Below are 13,494 nucleotides of genomic sequence, written 5' to 3' on the forward strand. Positions count from 1 at the left end.
GACACTTTTTGCATGCGTCTTTTCAGGAATTTGAAAAATAAATATTCTACCAATAATATAGCATGAATGACAACATGTAAATGCATGGAAAACATGGTAGATCACATAAAAAACTAAGTACATGCCTCTAAGCATTATGCAACCAACTTCATACAAATGAATGAAATTTGGAAAAGAGAAGGATTGGACACTGACCTCTTGATGAAAAGCCACTTTGTAGATCAAGTGAGGGCCCCTCTCTTTTGAAAACACACACCCAAAAAGTTTTTGCAAAGATGAAGAAATGAAATTCCCTTCTTTCTTTCTATCAAAACAAAATTCCTTTTAGAAAACACTTTTTCTTAGCAGAATTTCAATCTTGCCCTCACTTGGATGTGCCCAAAAGTCTCCCACAAGAGGTCTTGTTATAGACCTCCCATGGAATGGAGGGAAACCAATTTGAATTTGAATTTTGAAAATTCAGATTTAAAAAATAACTACCAAAAACTACCAACTTCCAATTGCCATTGGTGGAAGTTGATGGGTGACATCAAAGGGGCACATGGCAAGCCCAAAATCCCCAGCCAATCAGAGAAAAACAACTCAAAAACTGGAACTTTGGCAGGGCCAGTGGACTGCCTATGGATGGCGCCGACAAACAAAATTGGAGGGATGCTGGTCGACTGGCTAAAGGGGATTTTATTTCTCTTTTTTGAACTTTTTCATATATCAAATTAGTCTTTGTTTTAGAGGGTAAAAAATGACTATCTACACACCTCATTAGCTAGTAAAACTGCAACTAATATTTGTGTATCTTTAACAATAGTAGATTGGACTATCGATGCTATATCCCCCAACACCTCCCTAACTCTTCTTGACAAAACTGTATTAAAACCTTGTAAGCCTAGTCACTAGACTAATTGACCTAAAATCCTTCACACTCCTGGACCTTTCCTTTTCGTGGAATGAGGGCAATTAAAGTAGAGTTAGTACTTCGACACACCACCCTAGTTAGATAGAACTTCAAAAAATCATCTTTCAGCTCTTCCCAACTGTCTTGAAAAAAAAAGCTGATAAAACTATCCATACCTGGTGCTTTATCCCTATCCATGTCAAACACAGCCCTCCCAACTTCCTCCAATTCAAGAAGCCTTTCCAACCAAATTGAAGCCTCCTCCTCAATAAGTCTCCAATCAAACCCTTCCACCATCAATCTGTTATTACAATCATCAATGCATACATTTTATAGAAATTTGTGATCTTAACCCAAATTTGTGTATTATCCCCTACCACCCTCCCTGAGTCTAACTCCAACTCCTTAATAAGACTTTCTCTTTCTTCCATTGGCAACCCTGCGAAACAACCTATAATTTTAAACCCCCTCTTTAATCCTCTCTTCCCTTAAAATTGCCCCAAACTTATTGGAAAGATGAACCCTTCTAGCTTAATTTCTCTCCCCAACGAGCCACACCCCTCTTACCTATCCAGACTACTGATTTCAGCTAAAATGCTCTTTTTCTTCTCCTTGATATTCCTGATGCCTCTTTATTCCAATTCTTTAACTTGTATTTAACAATCTTCAAATTTTTTTTTTATTGAAAAAAAGGAGAGATTTTATCAACAATAAGTAAAATAAGGAGCATAATAAATCCTCATAAAAGATACAATAACATAAAGCAAAAGAATAAAAAAGAATTCAGAACAGCATAGCTGGCCAATCACTTAAATCAGAAAAGGAAAAAATCTTTTGAAACATCCTGCAAAAGCCCACAAAGGGCCATATATTAAATCCTATCTCAAAGCGTAATCGAAGACATCCTCTTCCGCATGAACATACAAGCATTTTGCTCCAATCAATTCCTGCACAAAACTACAAAAATTGCACATGTCCACAGTGTGAGACCGTTGTTACACCTTCCAAAACCTGAAAAAGAGATAGTCAACAAATCCTCCACCGACTCTGGATCAAAAAGAAAATCCCGTACATTCCAAGAAAAGGAGCAGTGAAGGAACATGTGGGAAGTAGATCCTGAATTTTCTAAACAAAGAGAACATAATCCAGAGATAAAGACTTGAAGGGCCTTGTGCTCTGAAGCAGATTGTTATTTTAACTCTATTAAGAGCAACCAACCAATAAAAGTGTTATTCTTAGCCTTCCAAATAGATCTATGGAGCAGGAAAGACATTCTTTTTATTGGTTAAATGCTCAAAAAACCATTCTCCCCTAATCAAGAATCCAGGACTGGTAGTCTCTCCTTCCAGAAAGAAGCCTTCCGTCAAAAAACTTGATAAGGATGTGAGCTCTAACACTTCCCTATGGAAATCCTAATAGAAACGAACATATTAGAAATAAAGAATGAAGAAATAGATTCATTGTGCAGGGAGGACAATCTATGCAAATGGGGAAAAGAAGAACAAGCTTCAATTTTCTCATCACTCAAAACCTTCCCACTGCTGAACATGGCACTCCCTCCTCTAATTTGTAACATTACCATGAAGAGAAGGGTGCAATAACCTCATGGTCTCAAACCTGAAAGTAGTAGTAAGGCTCCATTGAATGCTATTGGAGTCCATTAGTACTGGACAATGATCTGAAATGGGCATGGCCAGCACCTCTTGCACACTATTTCGAAACAGGTCTCCCAAACATCGGTAAAACAGAATCTTTCAATGCGAGACGATTCTTGTCTATCCTTACAAACACCCAATTGAATCAGCTGTTGTTCAAAAGCACATCCCTAGGGCCACAATCCCAAATAAAAAGTCAAATTTGCTCATGCTACTAGTCACCCTTGAGTCCAGAAATTTCACCCTTAAGTTTCTAATAACATTGAAATCATTCTCACCACCCAACACGGATTACCACATCCATCAAGCTGGCCACTCTTCAGGAAATCTATTGTGCTGGGAGCCTAGTGTCCGGCCATAAATGGAAGAGAACCACCACTCCTAAATGCCCCTATCCTTTAAACAGGGCTGATAAGGAAAAAAGGCCCAAGACACAACCTTTGAACAAGGGTAGTATGGTATCCAAGCCACTATCTGACCCCAAATGCCCCTTGCGATGCTCATGAAGAAGGGAAACACACCCTCCCTTTAACTCTAGAACCCATATACTCGTGAAGTAATAGGTATTTATCTGTCCTTGTTTGGTCTCCCGTGCAAACAAAATATCTGGACAAACTCTATTGAGCAAACCCTGAACAATTCTCCTTTTCTCAACCCCATCCCACCTCTCCAGGAAAAACAACCCTCTGACTTTCTTGGATAGAAGCTTTATTTAAGCTCACCAATGGTCCTTGAAAACATACTCCTTTTGTCTTCATTGAGTGAGAAGCTATCCTAACCAATCTTATACTAGGTCTGTCTTTTTCTTGCACTGATGCTTGTTTTCTAAGTCTTAACCTTTTCCTTATTCCTTGGTATGGTGATTACCAAGACCCATGTCATGAAGGAGTCATGGGCTGCCTGGTTTTCTCTTTCATTCTCGAAGAGGTAAGAAATATTAAGGTTCCCCTTAGATTCTAGCTCCCTATGCCATTTCGGTAGTTTAGAGTTTCAATAAAACTACACAGGAATGGGAGAATTACCTTCGGGATTTGCATTCTTCCCTTGTCTAGATTTCAGAAGGTCATTGCCAAGGCCCTTTGCCATCACACTAGTGCTTGTTTGGAATCATGTAATAGTCCAAACCTTGCCAGATAAATAATTTTTTGATCTTTTTCCTTCATCAGCCCTGCATCCTCCATTATGTTCAATCTTTTCTTCTCCTCTTACTCCATCATCCTTGTTCCTATGCCTCAAAATTGTAATAAGAAAGCGACTCATTTTCATCATCTACAGAATTTTGAAGTGCCTCATATAGAGTGTTTGATTGCTTCAATAATCTTCATCATTCATCATCTTTTCTCGCTCATAGACACTAAATAATCTCTGTAATGTTTGGGTCAGTATGCTTAAACTATTCTTCTTTGTAGCATTCTTAAATACCAACTTTTGATTCTTCCTCTGCACCATTCTTAAGCTTGTCTGTATCTGCCTTTACCCCTTTTCTTCTTCGACATTCTAGACTTCTCTTATTTGGAATGAGGGCCTCTTGAGCATCTGCCCTTTCCTAGCCCCAAAAAATCTCTCCTTCAATGAAAAGGGTTCCTATTTAAAAGCTATTCCTCCAACTTGAAGCCTACCCAACCTGGAAACATTAGAAGCCCTTTTATGCTGTGAATGGACCTCATTAAGGCCCACTTTTGAGTGCCTGCTTTTTACTATCTGGCTGTTGGTGGCTGTATCTCTTTTGGGCCTAGAACCGACAAAATACCTGTTGACTTAGGAAAATGGCCTTTTGAGACCTAGGTCCAAATAACACTAATATGCCAAAGCGATCCAGCTTTTGCCATTTGAAAATCATCAATTTTGATTTCGTAGAAAATTTTTGTATACATCCTCGAATACCCTCATTCCTAGCCTTGTGAAGCTTTCCTAGAACAACTTCTTTTCTTTATTGACTTCCCCCACTAGAGTTCCACTATTAGCCCTGCAATGAAGCCTGACTAATGCCTTGACAGGTTGTCACTTTCATGAAGAAACTAGTTTGATCGCCTTGTCCCTTGTCCCACATTTTTGGAGTCACAATATGTACTATATAGGCATGGCATAGCCAGATAGCCCTATGATCCTTCTTAGCCTCATTTCCTTATGTAGAACCCCTCAAGTCTCCAAAAACTCCATCCAACCTCTTGCCTCCTTTCCTTTCAGAATACAGGTGATTTACATGGAACCCTTATTAGGGATCTTCTCCAAAGATAGAAACCTAGTGAAACTATTGGCAAAGTGATTAGGGACTCTAATGGAGAAAAACGACAATGATTCTTCCATGAAATTTTGAGAAAATCACCTCTCTCCATGAAAGAAGAAACTTTTTTACCAATGAAAATTTTGGTATCCCCAATTGACTGAAAGAAGAAACTAAAGAAATACTAAATGAGCTTGATGGCAAAAAAACTTTGAGGAGCACACCTGATGTCAGAAATTCAGCATAGACTTGACTATGCCCTCAATTATTTTATACCAAACATGGGAATGAGAATGAGAATTGGAGTCCTATCCATTTTAGTATCATTTTATGTTTGCAACAAATGGGAATAGTCATTATATTCTCTGTTCCATTCCATTCCTTGATGCAGAACAACAATGTGGTTCTCTAGCGAAGCGAATTAAATATAAACTAAAAAGTATGCAACTTTATTTCAAGCTTGTTTACATAGTCAAGAATTAGAAATCATTCGAGTCCAATTCACTAGCGGAAGATTGAATGTTTCAAGATTATTGAGATTAAGAAAAGAGATGAAGAAAAATGAAATGAAATTGAACATAAGAGCAACAGAGGCTTTTGATTTCACGTTATTTTTCTTCTTGTGCTTATGTTCTGTGTTTCCTCTCTAGAAATGAGAATTTATAAAGCTTTCTTCCATGTCTTTGGGATTTACCTACAATCAAAAAGTCAAAGAGATATGCCCTAAAAATAGATCTTATTGGAAGGAATAAGGAAGGAATTGCATTATGGAATTGTGCTTTATTTGCAGTTTTTTGGGGCTTATGGAAGGAATGCAACTTGCATATATTTTCAGGGAAGAAGTTACCGTATTGCTGTCTCCTGAGAAAAGTCAAGGAATTTGTTTAGGCTTAAATTTTTAAGGATTGGTGGTTGCTGATTGACCATAGAAAATTGTATGGTCTAGTGTCAAAACGTTTTGACATAATTCTATATAGTAGGCCCCAGATATATTGTGGTAGATGCTTTGAAATATTAGAACAAGAGAAGTACCTTTTTTTTTGTGGATATTGGTCATCAAATCTCCTATTATTTTTGCGAGCAAAATAATTCCTCCCTTCTGTTCTCTCGCTGTTTGTGGTCCAATAACAACCGACTTGTAGGTGCAGATACCTGTTTTGTCATTTTAATTTAAGTAATTGCTTTTTTCCTATTGCCTAGTCTAATTCTGCTTTGTGTTGGGGTTTTGTAAAATTTATAGAGATAAGCGTTAATTGCTGTTATTTCCCCCCCTACAATTAATAGATTTCCATTTTTGTCATCTGGTTAGGTATTGGAAGCTGTCTCTTATGGTGCATCCAGACAAATGTTCTCATCCTCAAGCCCACCAAGCTTTCATTATATTAAATAAAGCCTTTAAAGATTTACAAGATCCCAATAAGGTGAATATCTTCGTTACGAGACAGAGTATGTTGGTCTCGGTTATTATCTTTTTTTATTTTGACCTTTTTTTCCCGGTTTGTTTATTTAAGATATCCTGCCAGCTTTGGATGCAAGTGACTTTCATTTATATTGTATGTGGCCGGTATTTTTATATATAATAGCCGCATACCCTCTCACGTTAAGTCATTTTTTGATGTGTGAGCAATTATGTTTGTCATACATACACACACACACAATCGTGGTTAAATTTTGGAACCTTCAATTTTAGTGTATGATTATTACCTATGTGGTGGGCTTTTAAGTTGTTGGATGCTCTGTTACGTACCCTGCCTTAAATGTTAGCAAGTTTGGCATTTGATATTGGTGTTCCTTCTTAAATATCTCATATTTTTAATAGCGAAAAGCTGTAGATGACAAAATCAAAATCAAGGAAGAACAAGAAGAATTTAAGGTATGCTGCATTTTCCTAATTATTGGACCTCCCTCTCTCTCTCTCTCTCTCTCTCTCTCTCTCTCTCTCTCTCTCTCTTCATTTATTTGTTGATTTACTTATTTTTTTTTAGAGTGGGGGTTGTTGGTAAGGGAAGAGTAAATGAAATGATCAACTTCATTCATGGTCATTATTTTAATATGAGTACTTTACTTGTGTAGGCTGAGCTGCGAGCAATGCGTGAGGCTGCACAATGGAGGCGGTTGCAAGGTTAGTTTTCTGCTAAATTGAGTGCTTTTGCTTTAGCCAACCTTCCATCTTTAATCTCAATCTTTCTCCTTGTGCCTGCAAAAATGTGTATTTTTATGTATCTATTTATATAAGTATATAACTATATAAGAAAGCTGGATATGTATGATGCCTCTATTAGAAATAAAGGTTTTAGTTGGGTCATTTTGATCAGAAATTGAATAGTGTTGCTGTATTCCATTAAGGTAAGATTTTTGGTAATTAAATTGTGTAAGATGATGCTGTATTAGCATAAAATCTTGTTAATAAATTATGTGAAGAATCCATTACTATTGAGCCCTATGATTATTTGAATTGTGATTGGAAAAGTCTTATTTCAAATAAATGGAAATTAAAACGATTAAACACTTGAAAAGGGTCTTTTTTTTTTGCTTAAGATTCATTGCTGGACTAAGTTAGGATGACCTAGGACTTTCTGTAGTGTCACTTGGTATACGGGCTCCTTTTGAAATTAGGATTTCCAAGGAGATGATTTTTTCCCCCACAGGGGGGGGGGTATCGTATGTTGAGAAAAATAATTATATAGTAAAAAAATCTGTTGACCATTTCCAGATCAGATACCTGAAAGATCAGCTTGGTTTTGGGGGCGGGGGGGGGGGGGGGGGGGAATGGTTGTTGAAAGGAATGGGAGCTGAGAGTAAATCACTCATCCTCCTATTATTGGTGGAGTTACCTTTCTTTTCTTATGCTGTAGAACATAGGGTTTTTAGCAGTGCTTCTGTTTTCATGTTTATGATTAGAACTCTTTTTCCCTTATATATTTTGATCTGCAGTTCTAGTCGAAGCTTTTCCACAGGCCATTGCAAAAGTTCAGTTTTAGTTATTTATGAATATTACATCTTCATTGATCTTTAAGAGGGCTATTTTTTGCTTTTCAAATTTTCTGAGATGGTTAACATTGTCGCTTCTGTGAGGGTGATAGCTGGTATTTCTATCAATGATTTATATTAATAACTTTCTGAATTGTTTTGTTTGGTATGGGCATATGGCTGATATGCCAATCATCACTTTTTTGTGGTTATCGTGTTTCATGAGAAACATGGAATCAATGTTTGATATTGCAGTGAAAATTCTTTACTTATTGTAAATGGTAAACTGTCAAGAGTAATGGTTGAAAAACGTGTTTGTGTGTCCTTTTTTTTGTTTAAAATTTTGAATTAAAAAGCGTTTTATCTTGCTTGTGAGAAGATGTGATAGTCGGTTGACTTTTAATTAATGTTGGGAAGTCCTATAGCTGGTTGAGGTATTTGATTGTTGAATCAACTCTTTCTTCTTGCAGGCCCGAGCTGCCCAGCATGAATCAATTTAGTTAAACTATTTTTAGGCCCGACCTGACAGCCAGCATAAAACTTTGTTGGATGTTATTATCATGAGTCTGACCAAATTCACCTAGGTCAAGGGAATAGATCCGGTTAGTGTAGAAGGGAGAGGCCTATGAAGTTAGCACAAGAAACTAGGATTAGCTTAGCAACTTGGAATATAGAGACACTTACAAGCAAAAGTACGGAAATAGTGGAAATAATGTTTAGTCTTAATTTTCCTTCAAGAGATGAAATGAGTAGGGGAGAAAGCTAGAGAACTTGAAAAATCAAGATTTGAACTTTGGTACACTAGAAAAGTGAAACATAAAAACAAAGTGGGAATTATTGTAAACGAAGACCTAAAAGATAATGTAGTAGATGTTAAAAGAATAGGGGGATATATATGGTCATTAAAATCAGGATAGTTCTGGGTGTGGAGATAGTAATAGTCACTTGTATGTATGCTTCCCAAATAGGCTTAGTAGAAAATCTTAAAGGCAATTTTGGAAGATATGAATAGTATTTTACGTGGGATACCAATGTCTGAAAAGATATCATAGGAGTTTATTTAAATGGACATATTGGAAAGGATAACATAAGCTATGAGAGATACATGGAGGCCATGTATATGGAGATAAAATTGAGGCTGGTGATATAATCTTAGATTTTGCCATGTCTTACGATTTGGTTATATTGAATACTTGCTTTATAAGAGTGGGCTTAATAAAAGCCAAATAGATTTCTTCTTAACTAAGAAGGGGGATCATCTATCTTGTAAGGATTATAAAGTTATCCGAAGTGAAAATTTGACTACACAACATAAATTCCTAGTATTAGATATACATACTAAAAAATGAAAGAGAAAGAGTAACATAAATCAATACAAGAGGATTAGCTAGTGGAGCTTGAAGGGAGATAATATAGTAAAATTCAAAGATAAAATGATCAAAGAGTGTGATTAGACAATAGGGGGTAAGGTAGATGCAAATACTGTTTGAAATAAAATGGCTAACATGGTGAACTATAGTAAAAGAGATTTTAGGTGAATGCAAAGGTAGATACTCAGGTAATAAAGAAAGTTGGTGGTGGGATCAATAAATCCGAAAAGCCGTTAAGACAAAAAGAAATTGGAATAAAATATGGCAAAATTATAGAAATATAGAAAATCTTGAAAAATATAAAAAGTGAGAGAATGAAAAAACACTGTCATTGACGCTGACTATAGAGCTTATGATACTTTATATGCTAGACTAGATACAAAAGAAGGAGAAAAAGACATTTATAAATTTTGTAGAAGTAGAGAAAGAAAAAGTAAAGATTTAAGTAATGTAAATGTATAAAGGGTGAGAATGATAATGTTTGAACAAGAAAAGAAGGCATAAAAGAGAGGTGGCGAAGATATGATAAGTTGTTTAATGAAAATTGAAATGAAAGATTGAACTTGGAAGTGACAAATGAGGAGAAAACTAAAAATAGGAGAGTTATTTGCAAATTAGAGTCCTTGGAATTAAGTGACGTTAAAAAAGATGAAAAGTGGGAAATCTATAGGACCAAAATAAAATATCAATTGGAGTTTGGAAATGTTTTGGGGACAAAGGAAATATTTGGTTAACTAATCTATTCAACATTATCATAAAACCAAGAAAATAGGAGGCATGGAGGAAAAGTGTGTTAATACCTTTATATAAAAACAAATGCGATATTCAAAATTTTAGTATCATGGAATTAAGATTATGAGCCATACAATAAAATTATGGGAAAGGGTAATTGAACATAGAATAAGAATAGAAACGAGGATTTTAGAAAATCAATTTGGTTTATGATTGGGAGATCAACAACAGAAGCTATTTATCTTTGAAGAAATTTAATGAAACAATTTAGGGAAAAGGAAGAGGGCCTTGCATATGGTTTTTATTGACCTAGAGAAGCATATAATAAATTACCTGGGGAGTTCTTTTGGTGGGTCTTTGAAAAGAAGGGGGTATGCAGTAGATATATTGAGGTCATTTAGGGTATGTATGATAGAGTATTGACTAGCGTTAGGACTATAGGAGGGGAATCTAGAGACTTTCCCATCACAATAGGCGTACATCAAGGTTCTACTTTTAGTCCCTATTTTATTTATTTATTTATTTTTCCACTTTAGTGATTGATAAACTATTAGGAATATCCAAAATGAGATCCCTTGGTGTATGTTGTTTGTAGATGATATTGTGTTGATTGATGATAGTAGTAGCAAAGTGGAATCTAAGCTAGATCTTTTGAGAACTGCATTAGAGTAAAGATTTTAGGATAAGTAGGAATAATATAGAATATATGATATGTAATTTCCATATATAAGGAGTAGTAGTTGAGAGAAGATTAAACTTGATAATCAAGAAATTAATAGCACTAGGGGTTAGTTTGGAACCACTTATGCAGAAGTGCTTCTAAAAAAAGTTCTGAATTTAATAAGTGCTGAATTGAAAAAGTGATGAAAGTAGTGTTTGATTCAGTGCGTGCACGTGGTTTTGAAATGTGAAGCATTTAACATGAAGACTTACTACTTCCCCACTATTAAGTCCCAAACTTAATTCCCATTGTTAAGAGTGTTTGTAAATTGGAAAACCTAATCACAATGATAGATCTCATGCTCTATTTGTTATATATGCTGAGTGCATAAGAATGATCATAATACTATGCTTCTAACTTGTTACAAATGGATTTTTAACACGAGCACCGCTAAGGCTTTAGTGAGTAAATTAGTGAGTTGGAAGTCATACTTCACACGAGTGGTTGTAATAAGCTTCCGCACAAGTTTCTCCTAAACAAAGTGACAATCAATGTCAATGTGTTCGTTTGCTAATGGAATCTGGTTTGGAGGCTATATGAATGATAGGTTAAGAATGATGGAAATCAAGTTCTTTAGCCAAAAAAGCTCATATGTAGTGTGGGCCATGTCCGGATACTCTAACTCAGCACTTGACCGGGGCCATCGTAATTTATTTCTTATTCTTCCAGTATACCAAGTTACTACCAAAAAAAGGATAGAACCTGATTGTGGTTCTTCTTTTGAAAGGTGACCCAAGCATTGTATATCCTTGAATGTGAATGTGATCCTGATCTTGGTAAAAGAGTCCTCTCCTAAGTGCACCTTTATCTTAAGAAATGAATGACTGCAATCTTGATGGCTTGTTCTCAAAGAATCAAGAAACCAGCTCACAACCTTGTTGCGAAAGGTCTATTTGGTTGAGTGACCTTGAGATAGTTTACTTTCTAAATTCTATGGTATCCTTCACAATCATCCAATAAGTCACCCACTTATGGCACTATTTTGCTGTTAGGAACCTTGTGTGTTAACCAGTTTGGATCTTGCCCATTCTCATCTTAAAGGTTTCGAAAATACTTCTTTTGTGACAAAATGGTCCTTATATGAGATTCAATGATCCTAAATATTTGGTTGGAAGCTTAGTTTGTAGAAAATATGCTTTGAATACCTTGATCATCATCACCAATAGTCATAATATCATCCACATATATGACAAGCAAAATCCTACTAGAAGCAATATAGTGCACATTGTTGAAGACCAAAGTCAAGTACCATGGCGAGACTACCTTAGACCATACAAGGATTTCCTTAGCTGAAACACTAATATTGATTCCCCCTAAGCATCAAACCTAGGTGATTCTTCCATATAGACCTCCGCTTGAAGATCACCATGTAGGAATGCATTTTTCACATCTAACTGATGTAGAGGCTCATGGCTAGTAGTGACTATGGAGAGGAAAAAACGAACAAAGGCGAGTTTGTAAATTGGGGAGAATGTGTTTAAATAATCCAAACTGTACACATGATTATATCCTTTAGCAACAAGGTGGGACTTCAAACTTCCCAAACAGCAATAGGAAGATGTGAAATAGGATCATGAGGCGAGGAAACTAAATACATAGAAGTAGAAACTGGAGCATGCTCTCCTCCATTGTGTTGGTGTCTTATGTACACGTGCAAATTAGGATGATTCGAGCCATGGTAATGACTCAAACTGGATTAGGATGCGAGAGGATTGGGCAAAGATAATAGGTTAGGATTCGGAAGGCTAGACATAGGAAGAGACACATCACGGTTAGTATGGCTGAAGGAATTACAAAAGTATGGTGTGGACTCTAAGAAGATAACATCATCAGAGACAAAGAATTGGTTTAAAGTAGGGCTATAACATCGATACCCCTTTTGAGTACAAGAGTTGCCCAAAAAAATACATTCGATGGCACGAGGACCCAACTTACCACCATTCCTGGACTTAATTGATGGAAAAAGGACACACAATCATTATACACTCCCCCGGGGGGGGAGTGTAGAGTGAGAACAAAGGAGTCTTTGGGAGAGAACTAAATAGGGTATTTTGCCATTGAGGATAGAGATCGACATTTTATTGATGAGAGAGCAAGTAGTAAGCACGACATGACTCTTTTAAAACTTTGGGGATGTTCAATTGATAAAATAGGGTATAAGTGCTTTGAGAATATGCTTATTTTTCCTCTTAGTGACTCCATTTATTATGGAGTGTGGGCACAAGATGATTGAAGGATCATATCGTAGTTATTCTTAGTGAATTGGGTATTGATGTACATCTTAGAACTAAGTATTGTGATTGGTACATCAAACTATGACTTTTTTTGAGAATGGAAGGAATAAAAGATATTAAACAATCTTTTATTAAATAGAGCCAAGCTATCCTAGAGTAGTCATCGACAAAAGTAACAAAATATCGGAACCCTAACTTTGACATTAGATTCCTAGGACCTTAAACATTTGAATAAACTGAGATGAAAGGGTTGACTGCCCTCTTATTTACTCAGGAAGCAAAGGGAACATGGTGGTACTTTCCTTGGCAAGACTCACACTCAACATTAGACACAAAACTCAAAGCACGAACTAGCTGTTTTAACTTGTTCAAGGCGATGATGGATTTGAAGTGGTCTAGCAGCTGCAGTGCAGGCAATAGGTGGAGAGAGTGACTTGAAGTAGTAAAGGCCACCAGCTTTGCATTCAATGCCAGTCGTCTTATCTTGTCTTCAAATCCTGAATAACAACATAATTAGGAAAAAAAATTATAGAACGATTGAGCTACATCATAATCTTACTAACAGACATGAGATTGAAGGGGGATTAGGAATATATAAAACAAAAGGAAGAGAGATATTGACGGTGTTGGATTTATTGTTCTTGTCACCCATGAGCAAGATAACTCGAGGTAAGTTTTCAGAATACTGGAGGGCAG

General features: G+C 36.2%; 1 protein-coding gene across 1 annotated transcript in view; it reads left to right on the forward strand.

Annotated features, from left to right (window-relative positions):
* Nucleotides 1-13,494, forward strand: part of LOC131162924 (uncharacterized) — a 72,958-nt gene that overhangs the window by 42,613 nt on the left and 16,851 nt on the right. Inside the window, exons 6-8 of the mRNA XM_058119546.1 lie at nt 6,081-6,192; nt 6,591-6,644; nt 6,845-6,893. Of these exons, the coding sequence (XP_057975529.1) occupies nt 6,081-6,192; nt 6,591-6,644; nt 6,845-6,893 (215 nt within the window). The remainder of the gene's footprint in view (nt 1-6,080; nt 6,193-6,590; nt 6,645-6,844; nt 6,894-13,494) is intronic.

Source organism: Malania oleifera, chromosome 8 (assembly GCF_029873635.1).
Source record: "Malania oleifera isolate guangnan ecotype guangnan chromosome 8, ASM2987363v1, whole genome shotgun sequence".
NCBI lineage: Eukaryota > Viridiplantae > Streptophyta > Magnoliopsida > Santalales > Ximeniaceae > Malania > Malania oleifera.